Source organism: Girardinichthys multiradiatus, chromosome 18 (assembly GCF_021462225.1).
Source record: "Girardinichthys multiradiatus isolate DD_20200921_A chromosome 18, DD_fGirMul_XY1, whole genome shotgun sequence".
Classification (NCBI taxonomy): Eukaryota; Metazoa; Chordata; class Actinopteri; order Cyprinodontiformes; family Goodeidae; genus Girardinichthys; species Girardinichthys multiradiatus.
Window position 1 is genome coordinate 47,138,994 of NC_061810.1, and position 22,773 is coordinate 47,161,766.

General features: G+C 39.3%; 1 protein-coding gene and 1 long non-coding RNA gene across 3 annotated transcripts; both read right to left on the minus strand.

Moving 5' to 3' along the window:
* Nucleotides 1-220: 220 nt before the first annotated feature.
* Nucleotides 221-16,995, minus strand: zgc:154093 (uncharacterized protein LOC777623 homolog). Of its 2 annotated transcripts, XM_047392831.1 has the most exons (3): nt 16,838-16,995; nt 12,451-12,668; nt 221-2,136 (listed from the first exon to the last, which is right to left on the minus strand). In XM_047392831.1, the coding sequence occupies exon 3, from the start codon at nt 1,816-1,818 to the stop codon at nt 946-948; it is 873 nt and encodes a 290-aa protein (XP_047248787.1). In that variant the 5' UTR covers nt 1,819-2,136; nt 12,451-12,668; nt 16,838-16,995; the 3' UTR covers nt 221-945. The 2 variants fall into 2 exon arrangements, with proteins under 2 accessions (XP_047248787.1, XP_047248786.1); XM_047392830.1 differs by lacking the exon at nt 12,451-12,668.
* A 1,614-nt stretch (nt 16,996-18,609) lies between these two features.
* Nucleotides 18,610-22,053, minus strand: LOC124884418. Its single transcript, XR_007042428.1, has 3 exons — nt 20,874-22,053; nt 19,001-20,733; nt 18,610-18,763 (listed from the first exon to the last, which is right to left on the minus strand). It is a non-coding gene; the product is annotated as an uncharacterized LOC124884418 (long non-coding RNA).
* Nucleotides 22,054-22,773: the final 720 nt, after the last annotated feature.

Sequence of the window (22,773 nt, forward strand, 5' to 3'; positions counted from 1 at the left end):
TCTATGCCACGGCGCATTGATGCAGAAATTCATGCAAAAGGAGGAGAAATAAATCTACTTTTCAGAAACCTTATATTTCTGTTCAAAAAGTAATTTGTTTTTGACCTTAGGTAATATTTAATATTTTATTTAAACCTTGACTACTGTTTTTAGAGGATTCAATAATAACTACATTTATTATTATTTAAATGTGTGTGAACAACTGGACATGAAACAAGAATTTCTTTATAAGAAATATCTTTATTTTAGATTTACAGGGATATTTACAGAATAAATGACATTTCAATGGTAGGCTACTGTGATAAGGAAGAACGTTCATGTTTGGGAGGCTGACAGAGAACCTCCACACAGGAGGGAATTTTAAACAGAAGTGATCTGCAAAAAGCAGCATTTTTCTTACACTTAAAGCTTCTAAACCATCAAAAATGAAAACAAAAACATCCTGAGTTTCTTTCTGATAAAAAAACATGTCAGAAAGATGTAGGTGCTGTTTAGCAACAGTAGGCAGTGACAGAAGTCTAAGAAAATAACTTCAAAAGTTTGTCACATTTCGTCTGCAGCTCTGAGAACCATTATTAGAGAGAAGATGGCATGAAGCTCTGTCTGATTAGCCAGTCTAATACAAGCTCTGCTGTGGAAATGTATGTCCAGCGTAGTTTCTAATAATACATGTGCAGCTGTTTAATATTCCCAGGTCAGTCTGGGAATATTTACCACATATTTAACCATTAAAAGAGCAGGAAAGGGACAAGAAGTGCTCTGCTCTTAGATGGAGGCAGTTATGTGTCAGGGTTCATAATGGGTTCAGGTTCTGAAGAAGTGTCTTAAGCAGCAACAGTTCTGCACTTCATAAAATTTCATAATACATCCATGAATCCCTCCATCTGTTATTCTCACAACATTTATCTGAAGATGTATAAAAATGTCTGCATCACAGTTCTGTTTTCACAGCTCACAGCGGTCGTCTTCAGTCTTATAGCGGTCCATGATACTCAGAACATCCTCCAGGATGGACGGGCCCAGATCCAGGTCCAACCTGGCCATGGAGTCGGACCGTGGCACCCCAGATGAGGCTGTGATGGCCGCTGGATGGAAGGCGGTGCAGGGTGAGTCACTGCTCTCGCTCCTCAGATCCTCATTGCTCAGGCCAGCATCAAAATCCAGGCTGAGGCCCCGGTGAACATCAGGAGGTCCGCAGGTCTCCGACATCGAGTCTTCGGAGGAGACTTCGGAGAAGGAGCCGGAGGATGGGACGAGCCTGCGCATGGTGGGGGGGACGGAGATGTCTCTGCAGGGCTCTGAAGCCAAACCAGGCGATGGGGGCTGATGCTGGCTATCGTTTGCCCGTCTGTGGCTCGGCTCAGGATGCTGCTGAGGATGCACAGAAGGAGGGGTAGGGTCGTCCAGGTGGAGGCGTGGTGGTTTGGGCGGGGCCTGCTCGTGGGCGATGCAAACCGGCATGGAAACAGTGTTTTTCAGCAGCCCGTTGAAGGAGTGCTGGTAGTGGAAGCCATTGTAGGCGTAGTTTTGTGGCTCCTGTTTGGCTGTGAAGTCCACATCAACATGTCTCTCCACGCTGTGCGAACGGGTGTGGCCGTTCTGCGGTTTACTCAGAGATGGCAGCATGTCCATCTTACCCTGGAGGAAACCAACATCTCCAAACATGTCCCCCTCGCCTTCAGGTCCTACATGCGCGCTGTGACGAACGTCGCCCAGTGGGGGACTGATCATGTCCCCCGAGAGGACATCCCGCAGCTTCAGCTTCTTGCCTTTCTTAGGGGTTGTAGTTTTTAGGTAGATGGGTGTCTTTGCTGGCATTTTGGTTCAAAAGTATTCAGATAAATCCAACTAAACTCACAATTTCACACCTCTGTCAACACTCAGGGTTGATTCTCCAAGGCAAATATTTTGGTCTCTCACTGTAGAGGTAGCAGCTTCTCAGGCTGACATGTGACTCAGGGGTGAGAGAAAAAAGGCACTGGCCTCAAATCAGCTCACAGTTTTTCTCTCCTAGACAGAAAAGCCATGTCCAGACAAACACTGCATCAAAGGATGAAAAAATCTGATCACTGTTCGCTGTCTGGTCCTCTGAGGTCTGTACAAACTTCAGGAATGTGGCATCAAAATGATGGAGATCTGCAAAGAGAAACAAAAGGAAAATGAATCAAAAAGAAGCTCAAATAAATGAAGAATAAAGAGCATAGTGAGATAGATGAGGTGGGGGAGAAGGGAGGAGGCGGCAGGAATGAAGGCTGGGGGAGACTTACAACCTCCTCTTCAGAGCCATAGGACATGTGATCGACCCCAGTGTTTGTAGAGCGGGGTCTGCATTCCCCAAAATGTGTGCAAACATCTGAGTCAACGCAAGAAAAATGGTCCCAAAGACTAAGCACCCTCAGAAAGGCTTGCTTTTAAAAGTGTCTGCCTTGTTTCTGTTGTGCAGCCTGTTATCACCTCCTGAGACAACCCGCCTGAAGCTGCACAGAGCATGTGATGGGTTCATGGTCAGGTTGTAACAAAGAAATGTTTTCACCATTCAATAAACAACGAAACTGAACTTTTTCCTCACCCTTAAAATCTGAATTTTCTTTCATGATTTAAATACATTTAAATGCCTCTATGTAAAACTGAAAACTGTTCTGTTTTTTGCAGAAATCTTGTTTGATAAACACTTGAAGAAGAAACAACTAATGTCCTGCACAAATCTTCTGTTTTCACAGTTAAAAGCATTTAAAATCCTAAGCATTTAAGATCACATTTTGGACGATTCTGCGCAGGATTGAAGCTCCGACAGCCCCGGGGGTGGAGGTTTTATCCACAGCTACATGATATTCTGGTATCCATCACATGACAGCGTCATCTGAAAAGTTGCTGTGAATGTTCACACACGATCAGGTTGGGTTTTACAGTGGAGCTTCAACCTCACGGAAAATACTATATATAGAGTTTTTTTAACCTTAAGGAATTGATTTGACATCATCTGTGACTTTCCATTCTATAGTAAGGGTGGTTTTATTATCTTAATGAGCTCTGCTACTTTAATCTTTTAATAGGTGGTTTCTTCAGGCTCCAGAACCTGTTTTAACTTGTCAAGTCAAACGTCTATTAACCTCTGCTAAGTGATCAAGTGGAGCAGGTAGTTTCTATTTTTAAGCATGAAAAGAAATTTACAGCACATATTGAATTGTTCAATACCTGGAAAAAACTGAAACATAGCAGGAATCCAGTGAAGATCTGAGAATTGTAGATTAACACAAGTTGAGAAAGTCTTGTGAGCCATCTCTAAACAAGTACAGACTGCAAGATCATGGATTCAAACAACTGTATGAAGGTTGATGTCATTTAGATGTGACACCAATTTGCCCGGGTCTGGAAGAAGGCCCGAACTGCCCCTCCCTGACAAAGGGAAGCTGGCTAGGATGTGCAGGGACAACCCAAGAACCACCAAGCTGGAACAGCAGTGCTGACTAAGAGAGGTTGCAGACCAAGAAAAAAAAAACTGCTTCAAAAAACCAACACCTTCAGGCTCAACAAGTTCGCAGCTGCTCACATAAGAGAGTCGAACAGCCTCTGCAGATAACTGTCATCCTCAAACAAGACAAAGCCTGCGCTATTTGGAAACAATATAAAACGTTATGAAACCAATAAAGTTTTTCACTTTGAAAATTTCAACGTTGCCCCGAGTTTGCTGAAGGTAAGAAGAGGGAGTGTTTTTTTTTATCTGTACAACACCTGCAGCTAATGCTAAGTCAGTTAACATTTAGCTGGATTTATCCGCAGTAAAACGGTTGCTGGTGTGTCGGTTTAACTTGTTACCAGCTTGTCAGATGCATTGGAAAAAAGATCACGAAGTTAAAGTTTGGATTCACCTAAATGTGGCAGATCAAGAACAGAGCTGCCACACCAGCATGGAGCTTGATAATGAGCTACCACTGGCAGGATTTCTTTAAACATCTGCAGCAATAACTATGTTACAGCAATGGTCTTGAAAATGGCCAGAAAATGATCATTGGTGTGCTCTTAGTCTTGTACTTGGTCTTAACAGGTCTTGACCAAGTCTTGATCTTCACTTGGTCTCAAGTTAGGTGGACCTGACCACTTCTTCAACTCCACCAACCAGCTGGAGGGTAGAAACAATCCTAAACACACATTTAGTCTGGCTTTTAATTGGAAGAAGCAAGAAAACATTTAACCCCAACATTGACGTTATAAAACATTTGTGGACTATCCTTAGGAGCTTGGTCTGTGCCAGGAAACCATCCGGTCTAAATTAACTGTACCAGTGGTCAAACACGGTGGTGGCAATCACTGATACATGTTTCAAGGTGGATGAAAAATGTGGAGTTACACTTCTATTAAATTCTTTAACTTCAATTCAATTCAATTCAGTTTTATTTATATAGCGCCACTTCACAACACATGTTGTCTCAAGGCACTTCACAACAGTCAGGTTCATACATTCCTATTAATACTAACAATTGAACAGTGCAGTCGGAGTTAGCTTTTTATTCAAATTGGATAAAAAGTTTTTCTGTCTAAGGAAACCCAGCAGATTGCATCCAGTCAGTGACTTGCAGCATTCCCTCCTCCTGGATGAGCATGTAGAGACAGTGGACAGTCACTGGCATTGACTTTGCAGCAATCCCTCATACTGAGCATGCATGTAGCGACAGTGGAGAGGAAAAACTCCCTTTTAACAGGGAGAAACCTCCAGCAGAACCAGAACCAGGCTCAGTGTGAGCGGCCATCTGCCACGACCGACTGGGGGTTTGAGAGAACAGAGCAGAGACACAAAACGAACACAGAAGCACTGATCCAGGAGTACTTTCTATGGGAAGGAAAAGTAAATGTTAATGGATGTAGCTCCTTTAGTCGTTTCACCTAGAAAGAAAGAACAGATGAACTCTGAGCCAGTTTTCAAGGTTAGAGTCTGAAAGAGAGCACATATAATTAGTTACAGTAAAAGCTCAGTCAATCGCCATGTCTAGGAGAGAGAAAGGGTTAAACACTAAAAGACAGGGCTATGTGGATCATCGGTAGAGGGTGAGCATTAAGTTGTTGCCAGCAGAAGCTCGGACAATTTCCCTCTCCAGAAAGGTGTCACAGGCAGACACAGAACCAGGCCAGGTGTAGCTTCTAGGAAGAGAAAAGAGAGAACAAGGTTAAAAGCTGAAATAACAGCAAACAATGCAAAATTGGAGAGTAGTGTGAGAATGTAGCGAAGAGGGTGAAAGTGGTCGTTATGTCCTCCAGCAGCCTAAGCCTATAGCAGCATAACTACAGAGATAGTTTCAGTTCAGATTATTTAGTTAAACGGCGCTTATTTACAACATTGTCGTCTCAAGGCACCTCACAAAGGGTCCCACTGATGGTCATTGTTATACTAAAAACCACAAGGATTGGGATACCTCTCTTTGTCAGACTGATTATAACCATTGGAAAAGAGAAGGGGTCATACAGGTAGCAGAAATGGAGGGTGTGTTTGCACCTCAACCATAACTGAGCCGGTTTAGGCTGAACCTGAATCCCTCTTACTCCATCCAACAGGGAGGGAAGAAGACGGAGGTAAAAAATAAGGAAGATAGCTCAGGATAAACTAAGCCACTCTATCTATAAGCTTTATCAAAAAGGAAAGTTTTAAGCCTAGCCTTAAAAGTAGACAGGGTGTCTGCCTCACGGACTAAAACTGGGAGCTGGTTCCACAGGAGAGGAGCTGATAACTAAAGGATCTGCCTCCCATTCTACTTCTAGAGACTCTAGGAACCACCAGTAAACCTGCAGTCTGAGAACAAAGTGCTCTGTTAGGAACATATGGACCAATCAGATCTCTGATGTATGATGGAGCTAGATCATTAAGGGCTTTATATGTGAGGAGGATAATTTTAAATTATATTCTGGATTTAACAGGGAGCCAATGAAGGGAAGCTAAAATAGGAGAAATATGATCTCTCTTTTTAATTTTCATCAGAACTCTTGCTGCAGCATTTTGAATCAGCTGAAGGTTTTTAACTGCATTTTGTGGACATCCTGATAGATAGAAATTACAATAGTCCAGCCTTGAAGTAACAAATGCATGGACTAGTTTTTCAGCGTCACTCCTGGATAGGATACTTCTAATTTTGGCAATGTTCCGGAGATGAAAGAAGGAAATCCTAGAAACCTGTTTAATATGGGATTTAAATGACATGTCCTGGTCAAAAATAACACCAAGGTTTTTTACTTTATTACCGGAGGTCAATTTAATGCCATCCAGGTTAAGTGATTGACTAAGTAGTTTCTTTTTTAAAGACTCCGGTCCAAAGACGACAACTTCTGTTTTGTCTGAATTTAGAAGCAAAAAATTTAACGTCATCCAAGTTTTTATATCTTCAAGACATGCTTGTAGTCTATCTAACTGGTTGGGCTCACCAGGATTTATGGATAAGAAAAGATGAGTATCATCAGCGTAACAGTGAAAAGTTATCCTATGCTGCCTAATAATTTGACCTATTGGAAGCATATATATAGTAAAGAGAATTGGCCCAAATACTGAACCCTGTGGTACTCCATAATTAACCCTGGAGTTTAAAGATGATTTATCATTTACATGAACAAACTGGAATCTGTCAGACAGATAAGATTTAAACCAGCCTAGCGCTGTTTCCCTGATCCCTACAGCATATTCCAGCCTTTCGAAGAGAATATTATGATCGACTGTATCAAATGCAGCACTGAGATCTAACAGAACCAGAACAGACACAAGTCCATTATCTGAGGCCATAAGAATATCATTAGTGACTTTCAGCAGAGCTGTTTCAGTGCTATGATGAGCTCTGAAACCTGACTGAAACTCTTCAAACAGGTCATTGCTGTATAAATGCTCACACATTTGATTAGCAACTATTTTCTCAAGAATTTTAGATAAGAATGGAAGATTGGATATAGGTCTGTAATTTTTCAAGTCATCTCGATCAAGCGAAGGTTTCTTAAGTAAAGGTTTAATTACAGCTAACGTGTGGTACATATCCATTTACTAAAGATAGATTAATCATATCTAAAATGGAGCTGGTAATCAGAGGGAACACTTCCTTAAATAATTTGGTTGGGATTGGGTCTAACATACAAGTTGAAGGTTTAGATGAAGCTAATATTTCTGATAACTCAGGAAGCTTCACAGGATCAAAACAGTCCAAACACAAATCAGGTTCTGCAGTTATTTCCAATGTTGTCTCACTTGCTGAGGATGAAGTAATCATCTTCGGGAGTATGTCAAAGATTTTCTTTTTAATAGAATCAATTTTATTTAAGAAGAATCCCATAAAGTCATGGCTGCTTAGAGCTAAGGGAATGGATGGCTCAACAGAGCTATGACTCTGTGTATGTTTAGCAACTGTACTAAAGAGAAACCTAGGATTATTCTTGTTCTTTTCTATTAATGATGAGAAATAAGCTGTTCTGGTTTGGCGAAGTGTCTTTTTATACAACAGTAGGCTATTTTTCCAGATTAAGTAGGAATCCTCTAGGTGTGTAGAGCGCCATTTTCTCTCCAATTTTCTAACATTGTGCTTTAAAGTACGCAGCTCTGAATTAAACCAAGGAGCTAGCCTCCTATGAATGATTACCTTCTTTTTCAAGGGGGCTGCATTGTCTAATGCATCACGCAATAATGAAGTGAACACTATGAACAAAAGAATCAATTTGTGAAGGGGCAGAAACAGAATTATTGCCCTCCACTGTGCTTTTCAGTGATAATGAGGAAATTAAAAGTGGAACAGATTCTTTAAAGGTTGTTACAGCATCGCCTGATAATGATCTACTATAATGAAATTTTCTTTCAGGTGTGGAGTACTCGGTTAAATTAAACTCAAAGGTTATTAAGAAATGGTCAGACAGGACAGGGTTAAGAGAGAATATTGTTATGTCTTTACACTCAATGCCATATGTCAGCACAAGATCCAGAGAATGAAGACAAAGGTGGGTAGGTTTGTTAATGTTTTGATCAAAGCCAATTGAGTCTAAGATAGCATTACACGCTATATTTAGGCTATCACTTTCAGCGTCTACATGAATATTAAAATCCCCCACTGTAATAACTTTATCTGTATTTAACACTAAATCAGATAAAAGGTCTGAAAACTGATCTAAAAATTAAGAGTAAGGGCCTGGTGGACGGTACAAAACAACAAACAGAAGAGGTTTTAGTGCTTTGCAATTTGGATGAGGAAAACTAAGGATTAAATATTCAAAAGAGTTGTAGCTATTGATTGGTCTGGGGCTAATCAATAAATCCGACTGAAAGATGGTTGCTACTCCTCCTCCTCGCCCAGTATTTTGAGGAATGTGAAAATTTTAATAATTAGTAGGAGTTGACTCATTTATAGTAACAATCCTCTTGCTGCAGCCAGGTTTCTGTGAGGCAAAGTAAATCAATCTGATTGTCACAAATCAGGTCACTAACTAGCAATGTCTTTGAAGAGAGAGATCTTATGTTCAGTAAGCCACATTTAAGTGTTTTATTTTTCTTTTCGGTCTGAGTTGTGTTTATTTTTATTAGATTTTCCTGATTTCCTTCTTTTAGATTATTTTTTAATGTATTCAATTTTGGCCGTGGGCGAGACACTGTCTTAATAGGGTGATGGTTGGGTAGCAGTACAGAAGCTGCAGAGAGGAGTGTTAAACTATGACCCTGCTTCCTGGTCTGAACCCTGGGTTGTCAGAGTTTTGGAGAACTAATAAATTTGGCCAGATTCCTAGAAAGAAGAGCTGCTCCATCCAAAGTGGGATGGATGCCGTCTCTCCGGATCAGACCAGGTTTTCCCCAAAATGTTCGCCAGTTATCAATGTAACCCACATTGTTTTCACATAAAATCAACAGCTAGATGATTGAACCGTTGATAAATTTGGTTGTTGTAAACTGATAATGATCCAAAAGACGCATCACGGCTGGTGTTGGAACGGATAACTAAAGCTAATGCTAAGCCCTGCAAGGGATCCGAGTTAGAAGATTTAATTTGTGGAAAGTGAAACAAGAAAACCAAAAAACAAAGTCAACAAAGTAGTTTGTGTGTGCAATAAAATAACTTTTTTCTCCTTAATCGAATGTTTCATAAACAAGTTCCTGGTCTTCAGGGTCAGTTTCACAACCTTTTTTTAAAGACAAACCTTACAATATGTTCATGCTGTAAATATAACGATTATGCATATGTATGGGGTGCCGTTTGCAAAGTTACACAGTCAAAAACTGTCAGCAATATTTTACATTTATAAATGTCACAGTTCCAAGCTAAATATTTAATTAGCAAGTTAAATATTTTGCTTACAAATTAAATTTTTAGCTTGCAAACTTAATGTTTAGTTAGCAAGTTTAATATTTAGCTAGCAAATTATATTATTTGGCTCCAAATAAAAAATGTTGTTTGCAAACAAAATATTTTGGAACTGTGACATTTATAAATGTATGAATTACAATGTGAAAATCAGACTTTGAAAAATGAACCCCATTTTTTTCCTCTTATGACAGGCTAAATAACGCAAATATTGCTGTCAATTTTACAAATGGCACCCCATATATAAGTTTGGAATAAGTTAGGACTGACAGCCTACTAGCTAATAGGAGTGCTGCTGGACGTCTTCAGTTTCTAATTTTAAAGTCAGGAAAATCCACAGGAAGGAGGTTGGTAGTTTTTCCACCAGCATCAACCTCAACATCCAATATGGCTGCCACATGAGTAAAGCAAAGGAATAACTGCTTAAAAAAGTTTATTCCTGCTGGTTTGTATCCTAATAAACCAGTCTTGCAAACACAGTACTGAACACCTTCTAGATGTCTTCTTAAAATGCTGCCAAAATTATGTTTTTGGCTCGTATTGCTCATAGTTTTAACCCAATCACAGATTCGTGATGGTTTTCCAAATTGCAGCTAAAAAATACTTAAGTTGACATCTTTCCTAGCTTAAAATTTTGAAATTTAGGGTAAATGGCTCAGAGCTGGAGGTGGTACTCTGATCTGGAAAAGGCTTCCCTCTCATCTGTTCCAAATGCAAGACTAGATTGTGGACCAGAAGCAGTCAGCTGCCTGCCTCCTCAGCAGTTTGGCCATCCAGCTTCTTCATAACCAGCCATCTATTATAATCTATGCATTATCAAAGGTTATCCTTATCTCCATCAAAAGGTAAAAAAACTGCATCACAGAGCATGGAGCTAAAAACAAACAGTTTTACGGGACTGTGAAAGGCTGCTGCAAACATCCTCATCCTTCCGATCTGCTAATGTAGTGTTTCCCAAGGTTTTCAGCTTCTGAACCACAACAACTATTTAAAGAAACTTGTGACTAACTGATTGTGTATGCAAATCTTACTCTTAATCAGTCTCAGTCATATAGCCAAATAAACAAGGTAAACAAAATCTGATATACTAATGATACTTATAAAAAAAAGGAGTGATTTGTATTTTTGTAAGAAACCAGCATGTGTACAGCTGGCACAAAAAGGTAGAAAATGTTTGCATCATGAGTTGAGCCATGGGCAACTACTCAACTTTGAACAAAACAAGAGAGTTTAAGCAACAGATCAGTGTGGATAAAACACTATTGCAAACATGACTGATGATCTTCCAAGACTGCTGCTGCAGAACGTCTGTTACAAAACAACCCCTCAAAGAAAACCGCAGGCTGGACCGGTTCATGCCTGTAAAACTGGACTAATTCCTCCATGAAAAAACATATCAAACAAAAGAAAAAAAACTTGGTTGATCTTCAAGACTGACTTCCACAAACATCTCCCAAATTAGCAACAATGCAGTGCAGCAATATGTAAAACAGCAATTGACTCCAGTTCAAGTGTCGGAAAGTCATAAAGAACAAACACAATCAGGGGTCAGGCCTCCTTTCAACACAAAGAGCAAAAAAGCTCTGCAAGTCCGAACGAAATAATGGAACAGATGAATCATGTGGATTTCTAACTAACTAAAGGGAGCTCATAAACACACCCATACTTAAATCTGGAACACGTTTGACCACAACAAGAGAGATATTAACACCAGAACCAGTCAGAACTGGTTCAGATGAACTGGTGGTGAAGCAACAGTTTCCCTGTAAACTTGGACATTCTGCTGTAAAGCCACAAACATTTCAGTTTTACATCCAAACAATGATACTAAAAAGTAATTGCATCATATTTCTGTACATGAAAAGAGAAGTCAGAATAAAACAGCAAGTTAACTCAGCAGAAGAAGCTTGAATATAAAATGTCTTTTTACCAAAGTTGGTTCTTTGTTATTATTAAAGAGGAAATTCAATCAACCAAATGCACGCAGGGAAGGGAAAACTGTGTTCAAATATAAATAGCATTTAAACCGTACATCACAAATAATTCATGACACACTTCCAAGTATGATCATTCATCTGATCCAACATCTGTTTGCTTTCATCTGTGCTAAAAAACTAAAATCCAAAAAGAGCTGATTTTCATCAAGCAGATGAAATTTGAATTTTATTTATGACCAAATTCGATCTTTGCTTATTTTCTGTTTTTATGCCCTATATAAAGTCCTATGAAATCCATTTTATTGGTTTTGTATTCTGTTTTCTCTTCCTACGCTACTATTATTATTAATTTATTTCTCTAAAACAGAGAAATAAAAAAATACTCGTTCTTTGTTGGTTTCTATTTCTCCCTCTGTGCCAGAAAAGACATCTTCATCAGCTGCTCGAATCAAGTCAGCTGACCGCCTTTATTTTAAGGTCTGAATTTAAAGGCGCTGTGAACTGATCACACACACAGAGTTGTTTCACTCTGATTCAAAATAAAAGATGTTATCTGCTATTTTATCTGCCACATCAAACCCAGGTTTAACGTTTTATCCAAAAACGTCTTTACAGGCACCAATCAAACAGAGGAGTAAATGGTAAAGTCCTACAAAATGCAATTTTTGTCATAATCTACCCATAAATTATAATCTAAGCATAAATTTTGGTTAAAAAAAATAATATTCTTGATATTTTCTGCTCTTTGATGACAACAAACTCCAATAATCTATCCTCCAGCCTGATGCTGCTGCAAATAAAAATATCTTCTTTGGCTCTAAAAGCCAAATGTATCATTTTATACACACAATTTTCAAAACCCACATCTTTAACAAAGTTAGTATTCTCCTAAAACCCTTGATGTACCAAACGTAGATGCTTTTTAAGTGTGCCATGTGCTTTTTAAGGCACACAGAATATATGATTTTGGTTGTGAAAATCCAGTAAAAACATGATCATAAAATGCCTAATGTACCAAAGCTGATACAAGAAAGAAAACTGAGAAATCCAGATGTTTACTACATTTTGTTTAGTTTAGGGTATCCAACAAACAGAAACTAAAAACAACTAAATATTCCTTGTGTCAGACTTGAAAGGGTTACATTACAACATCATCTTAATTACTCATGAAGGAAGGTTAGTTGGCGTCTCTTTTGTACGTGCATCACCTTTCCTGGAAGCAGCATTCTGGGAATCTGGGACACTCTGATGATGCAATCAACCATGGAGGAAGAAGAGGAGGAGGCTGATCCTCCAACATCTGTTTCTGCTCTCAGGCTCCATTTGTTTCCTGACTCTTCTGAAACGGGCCCGTTGAGCCAGCCGTGAGCTCATCATCACCACCATCATCTGGGACAAACACTATTGTTGTTGTTCCCCTGCAGACCTGTGCGTAGCCGAGCACAGCAGGTGACAGTTGGGAAAAAAAAGCACTCAGCCTGTCTGTTAATCCATTCTTTTTTTTACAGTAAAGTTGATTTAGTTTGTTGTTTGGTTAATATGGTTGTTTTGCCCCCCACACCCAAACGGTTTAATATTTAAAAACCTCCAGGGCCCGCCCAAGGTATAAGCGACCCTAGCGGCTGCTCAGGGCCCCTCAAACAGAAAGATCAGCATCTTCTAATGCGGTTGCTCAAGCCTCCTTCCCTGACTCCATTGGTCCTATGGAGGCCTGTACACCAGACTTGCCAAAGAGCATCTCTGTTTATTAAGCTCGGTCTCATTCTTGAACATGAAGAGATGCTCCACAGCATCTAGTCCTTTCTTTGTAGATAGTTTTACAGAGACGTTTTGGGACTCAATGTTTTACCCTTCAACTGTCATTTTATCAAATTGTGGACCCAGAAAACCTAAAAATCTTCAACATTTGAAATATGAATATATAAATTATAAATTGACTTTCCACAGTTTTTTAAATGCAAAAATGCCCTCAAATGACCTCAAACCCAGACATGCATTTCCATATATGGTTGATGATGTCACTGCTTTTAGCTGTAAACAGAAAACAAATTGTTCTTTTGATTAAAAAAAAGACATAAAAAACTGTAGGAACTCATGAATGGGTTTTGTCTCTTATGAATTGAACTACAGAAATCAGGCATAACATTATGATCAGCAGGGGCACCTTGACTGCTCTGCAGACAGGCAGCTCCAAAGGCAACAAACTGCGATGCATTGTGAACTCTGACACCTTTCCATCATGACCAACGTTAACCTCTTCATTAGTTTAAACAAAAAAGCAGACAAAATATAAAATCGAGGTTAGAGGTGCTGAGGGAGCTTGCCTGGTTAAAGATCATCTTTCATTTCGCACTAATCTCAGAGCCTTTATGTATCTTCTCATTTAAAGTTTTTTGAGAACTGGATCCAAAATAATATTAATTATGCATCCCAACTAGTAAATGAAAAACGCCATCTTCTTACATATGAATTTTTGAGGACCTTTGATTTTCCAGTATCTGTAAAGAATATAGCACAGTTTTTGATGCAATTCCTACAGGTTTTGTCAGGCTGCTACAAAACAGAAATGGACCAAATATGCTCCACTGAAGAAAGATATTCTTATAAATGGTATTAATATTTTGGATAAAAAGAGTAACAACTAATTTCTTAGGAACATAATTCATTGTCCTGCAACTCCTGTGGTCAATTGTTTTGGAATAGTAACTTTATGAATATTAATTGGTCATTGAACTGGACTTATACTAACAAGTATCTTGTTTCCAATAAGGTTAAGGAAGTTAATTTTAAAATAACCTATTGATTATATCCAACAAATCAATTTATTAATAGATATAAAAGTTCATTGGATGAATCTTGCACCTTCTGTAAAACATTATTGAAAGAATCTTCCATCTTTTCTATAAATGTGTTTTTGCTAAATTCTTTTGGACTGAAATTGAATATTTATTACAATCGGTTGTGGCTACATTATACGGACATCTTCTTTGGTGAAAGAAAATACTTGACCAAGTCTCTTTCCTTAATTTGTTTTATTTTATTTGGAAAATCTTATATTCATAAATGTTAATGGTCGAACACAAAACCAAATATATTTTAATTCAAGGCTATATTGAGAACCTACCTTGGAACTCTGGAAGGTTCAACAAATCTGAAAGCCTCGGTGACCTTAGTATCTTCACGGCTTACGGTAAATTTTCTTCAAAATTGTTTCATATGTACCCTTCAAGCTCTCTTTGTTACCTTTGCTCCTATTCTTTAATATGTTTCTTTTTCCTGTTCATTTGTTTACTGTGTAATTTTTCCCTTTTCAGATTTTTCTCAATTCATCGTTATATTGTACTTACTTAATAATAATAAATAAAATAAAAAGTAGCTTCCCATCCATAAAAAAATTGATTTCTAGTACAAACAAGGGGCATAATCCCATAGACATGAACACATAGACGCCGGTGGCGGATGCTGGTCTTTCAAGGAGGGGAAGCTCTATTTCAAGATCGCTGATTCGCTCATTTCGCTGTCAATCAAAAAGGAATTCAGCCTCAGACACATCATCCAATCATCATGCAGAAGCTGAGCATCCGGGCCAGCCCACTGCCCCATAGACCCCCAGAGACGCTGAGCGTCCGATGGGCGGGAAAAACCCCCAGCATTTCTGCTTCGTTATTGAACTCAGTTTAAAGCTGTGAAGCTGCGGGAATGAGTGAGAAGAAAGCCACGTCGTTACCAGAGATAAGCTGATTCTGAACAAAGGTTGAGCGCGTTGTAGCGCATATTTAGTCAGTGACATGTACACACAACAGTATGTATTTTCACTTATTTTTTGACATTTTTTTGCAGTCTTAGAGCAATCGCCACTGGTATACGCCCTTATCGGACGCTGAACGGCGTTCCGACGTCCCCGACATTTTTTGTGGAGTCAACTATGAGCGCCAAAATGCCTCTTAAGTGTGCAGCATGGTTCGGACCGTTTAGGTGTCCAAACCAAATCATGGAAAGTTACGTTTTGTTGTAAAAGTTCTCATAAAAATTCAGACTTTATTCTTGTAATAAAAAAATATCTTAGCCTGGCCCTGATTCTCCGTCATACCTATGAACATAAGTGTGTGTGTGAATAAATAAGGTGAGGCATTAACGTAAATCTCTGTTAAAATGTGCTTCATGAAATAAAGTCCCTTCATTTGTATTAGTTCACATCGCAGCTTTGCCTCCAGCAATATGGCGGACACATGATTACGTTTCAGCAGCGGGCCAACCCAGTCAAAGAAGGGTCTACGTAATAATGTCTATGCATATTCCCACCAGCCTGCAGAAAAGCAGCGGCCCTAGTGGACTGGAGGTGACATAGACGACATCCCCACATATGAATCAAAATTAAAATAGAGAAAATTAAAAAGTTAGTAGTAACAAATTATCAACCTAAACTAAGTGCTGCTGCATAACCAACTCACCAACTCATCTAATGTAATATAAGGACTCGTCTGACTGATAATATTATGTCCAATCAGGGGTCATAATCTCGATGGTGTTAGACCCAGAGCCAACAAATGTTATCGTTAGCTCTCCAATGACAATTAGTTTTAGTTCACTTGAGCATGAAGGTTACTGTCTAGCTCACTGCTGTATATCATTGGATCTTTAATCCTTTTATGATTTAAGATTTTAAATATACATGTATCAAAGCAACTATTAAAACGTAATGACTTAAACCTTAAAGAATGACCAGTGTTATATCATCAGAGGATATGTTTTTTTTTTTTCATAAAACCGATGACTAAATACGCCTGCACATTGAATCAGCTCTGATTGTGATCATGTCTGCCTTCATGTTGCAAAACCTGTCGGAGAGCAGGTTTTGAGTTTTCCATGGTCTCGCTTTGTTGCCTTTGCTAATTGGGACAGTTTTACTGATCCCAGCTGTTTCTGGAGTGCATTCAGATAAAAGGCTGTGATCAGAGGAACAAAGTCAAAGTCTAATTAACTTCCACAGCTCTCAAACAGTGTGTGTTATGTAAGTGCAGCCTCTGAGATCATCTGCAGGTCCTCTTGAAGTCTCCACAACTGACTGCTTTCAGTGGAACAAACATTCCCCTTTTAGGAAAGATCCACTCAGTCATACATACAGAACATTTTGTTTGACATTATTACTCCTAAAAATGGCCTTTAATAAGTTTGAGCCAAGGTTTGGATTACTTTTACCCCATCTGACCAACTTTTACGTGCCTCTGAAAATCTGCTTATAAATTAGATAATAACAACAGACCTTGAGCAGATATGACTGTAAGCAGGTTAAATACTACAGACATATTTGTAAAAATGACATTTTATTTATAAACACACATGGAATGGTGTAAAGCTGAGACTTTTCCTATCCATGTGGATGCGCACAAAGGGAGTCACACGCAGCCTACCAGAAGCTTTTATGCCAACAAATAAAATGTAACACGGGTCACTTTTTACTCTTTTTGTTCTTTACATAATAGAGACACAAAAGATCCATTCAGAAGCTGAGCAGCGGCCACCGACCTTACATTTTAATGTGTTAAACAAAATCCTCCAAAACAAAGAAAAAAATAATGTCAAGGTGATATTTACCCCCAGAATAAAAAGCGGCTCTGTCTCTTCTCCTTGAAAATCACGGCCGTTTTAAGTCCTACAGTCCACGGACACGGAGGTGAGCTTCAGGCAGGGAATAAACCTCTTACTGACGGGTTGTTATTACTGTCTCTGAGAAAGTTAAAGTGGATCAGCTTCGGGACTGAAGGAGAGGCGTTTAATCAGGTCAGCCAAATGGACAGACGTGAACATCCGGTATAAGATTTCAAAGTAAAACTCATACAATCATGTTTTGTCCTAAATAAAGTTTTCTCCTTTGAAGTTTTCTTCTGTTCTGCTTATTGTCACATTTTAATCAAATTTTTTTAATGTTAGACAATTATAACTAGAATAAATACAGAACACAGTTTTTTAATTATTTTGTGTCCTGAATAACTGACACTGTGTGAAAATATATTAAATCATGATTTAACTCTGATTAACCACATTTTTAATATAGCTTCAAATTCAAAAGTCACACCCAGCCAAACCAATAGTATCAAGAAATCCCTTATATACTAGTACCTCTCTGACAACATGAAGTAGGCTAAAAGATCTCAAACAGCGACAAATCATGCCCTGGTTAAAAGAAATACAACAGACAAGAAACAAAGCCAATGACATGTATCAGCGTGGAAAGTGTAACAAAGCCATTTCTAAGGCTTTGGGTCTCCAGAGAACCAGAGTGAGAACCACTTTTCACAAATGGAGAACAATGGAACATCAGAGAACCTATGGATGCAAATCGTTACCATATTTCAAATGAAAAAGCATTTTCAGAAATGCTTTTTCATTTTAAGAATGTGGCAGCATTGTTTGACTCAAATGAAATTAGTAATCAATAATCCTATTTGCATTTTAATTTTCTTCTTCAAGACTGCTCATTCTTTCACTTAATTAAAATGAAAAAGAAAAATACATTTGAGATGACCAGTTCTTCCTGCCACTGCCACAAATTGAGCTCGGCCCTGCTGCAATTCAATCAATTTCTCGGCACGTTTGCAATGTAATGCAATGCAGACGTGCACAGCGCCCCCTACCGAACAAGATGGGTAGCTTGGTCAGCATGGAGCTGAGGAAGAGCGGCTGCTGACGTCACTCTGCTGCGCCCGCAGCTTGGAATGCTTTTTCGTTTTCTAGTTCTGGGCAGTACTTTGCGGGCAGACCACGAAAACGAAAAAGCAATATCTGCTTTGTTTTCTTTTTGATTATGGCATAAAATGTGCAGTCATGAAGAAGAAAATGCAAATGCAAATAGGATGATTGATTACTAATTTTATTTATGAGTCAAACAGTGCAGCCACATTCTTAAAATGAAAAAGCATTTCTGGAAATGCTTTTTCATTTTCAAATTTTACATTTCAAATTGAATTTTGGTATCTATTTGCTGGAGTACATTTTGAAAAATAAATCTCAAATGTCTTTTTCTTTTTCATTTTAATTAAGTGAAAGAATGAGCAGTCTTGAAGAAGAAAATTAAAATGCAAATAGGATTATTGCTTACTAATTTCATTTATGAGTCAAACAGTGCAGCCACATTCTTAAAATGAAAAAGCATTTCTGAAAATGCTTTTTCATTTGAAATATGGTAACAATTTGCTTCCATAAGAATCTTCCCAGGAGTGTATATGGTCATAGACCATGTACAGGATTTGAATTTCTGGTCATTTCTTTGACCGTACATGTTCCATAGGACCTCAAGGCAGTTCACGAAATTGCCGGACAAGAGGATAGCAATTTCAGTCAGTGTTCTGTGTGTTTTTGACTTGTCCTGCTCCGACACACCTGATTTAAATAGGTTCCTCAACCTCTCAGCTAGTCAGCAGGTTGTACAGGAGTTTGATGATCACACATTCTATTAAATCAGGTGTGTTTAATCAGGGAAATATGTGTACACCTTGTAGCCAGACAACACCTCAGGAGCTCCTATGAAGCACAAAGAAACATAGCTTACTGTTAGTAGACAGGTATTTCTTCATCATAGATAAGGCTAAACATCAAAAAAAAAAAAAAAACAAGAATAAACACACTTTAAAATGCTTTAAACCTTGGGGCCTCCAAGAGCAAAATTACAAACAAAACTCACACACTCATACCTAATGGCAATTTAGAGAGACAAATTAACTTCTTATGTTTTTGTAATGTGGGAGGAAGCTGGAGTACCTGGAGAGAACCCATGCATGTGTGTGTAGAACGTGCAAACTCCATGCAGAGAAGCCAGACCTCTTCGCTGTAAGACAACAGGGCTACCAACTGGGTCACCTGGCAGCCCCTATATATTACATGTATAAAGAAATACAAACAACACATTTAATACGCAATCCAAAAGTGTTGTTTTATTTTGAAGAACCACATTCACTGCTTCCGGTTTAGATTTACCTAACATTCGCTAACTTGACTTGTCAGACCTTTGGAACAGGAGCAAGGCTAGAAATCCTGTGACAACCAATCAAACCCCAAAAGTTATTGATAAAAACAAATCAAAACTGATCAGAAACAATTACTGTCTCCTTATTAAACACATGTGAAGCAAATAATGGTCAAAGGGTGAAAAATCCTTTGACCAAAGAAAGGAAATTTAACTCCCAACTGTAATCAGAGGAAGGGGAATTACGCTGCTTTCTTTTAATTGTTTCCAACAGAAGTAAAACTGATGGTGTACATTGTTCTGGTCCACTTCCTTCAGGGTAATTAGGGAGCCGTTTTACTGCTGGTGTCCTGCTGAGACAGATTGAGTGAGGTGAGGAGAGCTGTGGGCTTTAATTTGATTAGCAGCAGGCAGAAATACACAGACCCACTGTTCATGATCCAAACCAGAACTGGCCGAGCCAGGACTTGAAGGGATTTCGTCTGTCTAGAAATAACTTCTGAGCGAGAAATGCTTTGAAAGCTGCACTCATTCACTTATTTTATAACAGAATTTCTGAGCTCCAAACTTTAAATCCTGAGATGAAAACTGCTGCTTTACATGTAAATATTTGATGGCAGTTATGGAGCAGCTAAATCTGGCTCAGTCCAATACAACATTTCCCTCCATTTTCCACAGAGTCATGCAGTCTGGCCATTACAAGTAGTTATTCTGCATTTAAATGTGCCCTAAAATCTTTATTTGCCTGCATGGTCAAATCTTGTTAGAGCAAACAAAAAAAAAAAACAATGCAAGCACACTCTGAAGGCCCCAACAGGACTGCTGCTGCTGCTGCTGAGAGCAATTACAGTGAGGTAATGATGATTTTACAAATGGAGAATGCAGATGCAAGCTGTTTGCAGGTCACACTGCAGACGTGTCTTGTTTAGAGCCCCTGAAGGATGCTTCAAGGCAAATTAAACCCATTCCCTTCTGTACTCAGGTTTCGGCATGCATGTTTCGCTGAAGCAGCATGGTGCAATAACTGTTCTCTCAGCTTTAACTTCTTCCAAGGTTACAGGACAAGCAAAAAGAGTCTTGGGAATTCTGCATTATTGCTTGTGACCTTGTCCAGGGTCATGGTGCATCCTGTTCCTGCTTGATTTGTGATGTGTCTTCAGCTAAGAAATGACTTCAAACATAGCTACATTATCTCTGCTTGTCTGTTCATCACTCTCGCTCTCTGCACACAGGGTGGAATGTGTGAACTAGATAAGAAGAAAGTTACACAACTCCTTTGACAGCTGTGGTTATATCACACAGCAGGAATTACAAACATAAATGACCTCAGCTAATCAAAGCAAGATGAGGTGGGTCCATATGATGACCACAAATACAGTCCTGCAGGCCCCACAGAAGGCCTCCCACCCCAGGAGGTACACCATGCAAAGGCCCCTGGAGGGGTTGATGTTTCTCCAGCTCTGTGTGGAGGGGGGCGGAGGTTTGGGTCTGTGTGCACCCCAAACAAGAATTGAGAACCGTCCAAGCTCTGTGGAAGTGATCAGTGTCATTAGAACGATTATTAAAAACAGAAACACAGATTATTAAAAACAGAAACACCAAAAACTTCTATTTTGTTCCAGTTTTTCCTCTAAAAGTTATTGATAAAAGAGGAGAAACAGGACTTACCTTGTCCTACTGCTTGAAAAAACATGTTGGAACACAAGTCAGCTCGTCCTCTGAGGTTTTCATGTTATTGTGAAACAGGCTCATTCAGCCCAGGTATAATTAATCTTTCACTATGAAACCATAGATTTCACAATAAAAGATTTTGTGATTAGTGGGAAAAAAGTCCCACAGTTGAATCAGCTTCATTCGGCTTCCCAGAAAGTTTGCGTATCTGCCGCTGGCACATGCAGACGGTTAAGGGTAACAATCAGAGCTAAAACCTTAAGACGAGTGGTGTCACTTTGTTTCAAGTGGTTGTGTAAAGTTTGGTACCAATTCAGGGCATGTATTCAAGTGGGAAAATGATCTAGTTGATGTACTTGTTAAGAGTTTGTTTCAGAGAATATTTGTGTTTTACATTTCAAGCAGCTAAAAACCATTCATCCATCTACTATCATCTAATTATGCTCAATCAGGTTGCTGAGGAAACAGTTGCTAGAGGGAATCCCAGGGATTCCTCTCCTGAGCACCAATTTCCAGGTCCTCCTGGGGTATCTGAAGGTTTTTTAGGCCATGGAAGACTGAGAACTCAGAAGAAGAATTTCTGGATTCCTGCTCCACCTTTGGGGGACTGCTCCCAGTGAAAGGTTACCAGAAACCCACTACAGGGAGGCATCCAGTAGGCATTCTGATCAAATGCCCGAGGAGGAAGGCATTTCTGTCATATTCTCAGATCTGTGTGCAGGTTTGTGTCTCTCCTACCTCTTTCTTGCAGGATGTGACTGGCAGGTGTGGCTCCACAGCTGCAGTGCATCAGGACCGATTAGCAGGAGCTTAAATAGGAGCTGGTAAACAGGCCTACCTTCTCTGCATTCCAAGTTCTCTCAGTTCTGACCTTAATCCGAGTTGTCTCTCCTTTTTCGGGAAAGCAGTCTATCTCATGCTTGAGTTCTTGTGTTTCACGCTATGTGCCTTCCTACTCCTTCGATTTCTGGAGAAAATCTCTCAGGTTTACTTCTGTAAATCTCCTCAGAGCTCCTCTGGCCGGCCTCCTGATATTAGTTGATTAGATTCCACTTACCTCCCACTCACCAAAATTCTGGTCTATCTAATTTAGTACTTCATGCAATAACATGTACCTCCTTCACAAATATTCTTTTCAATAAATCTTTTTATTTGAGTCTTTGGTGTCTGTAATTGTTGGCAGAGTTTTTCCTCAATCAAACAAGACCATTTCAGCAGCTGGTATATGGAATCATACCCTTCCGATCATGATCCTTATCACGTGACCCTTAAAAAGGAATGGGACCTAGATGAACCTGTAATTCCCAACCATCCCCTTTTGACTGAGCACACAGCAACATCCTCATTACTGTGGACTTTATCCCAATCCCTCTATCTGTTTCCCACTTTATCTTCCCATCACTAATAAACAAGACACCAAGGTACCTCACAATGAGCAAATTTTCAATGGACAGATATGGAAAAGTGAACATTGCTGAATGCGAAATTAGGTCCACAGGTATCACATTTTCTGAGGTAAAAACACACTGGAGCTGCCTCCCCTAAAATAACCAAGACTATTCCCTTACAGACATTCAAACGCATGAGGAAAGGACTATTCTGAAACCAGAAAGGGAGTGTCCCACCTTCCTCTAGTTGAGAATCATATCCTCTGATTAAGAGGAGTTGACTCTTATCCCGATTGCATCATACCTGACTGCAAACGTCCTCAGTAAAAGCTGTTGGTCTTTGCTTGAAGATGCCAATAGAACCACATCGTCTGTAAAAAGTAAAGATGAGATCCTGAGGTTCCCAAACCATAAACCCTCTTCTCCATGACCCATGTGTTGAGATCCTGGACACAACAAACAGGATTGGTTACATGGGGCAGAGTAAAACCCACTGTGGAAACACAACT

Excerpts from the sequence above, each read along its gene's own strand:
- zgc:154093 (XM_047392830.1), bottom strand. The coding sequence starts at position 1,818 with ATGCCAGCAAAGACACCCATCTACCTAAAAACTACAACCCCTAAGAAA.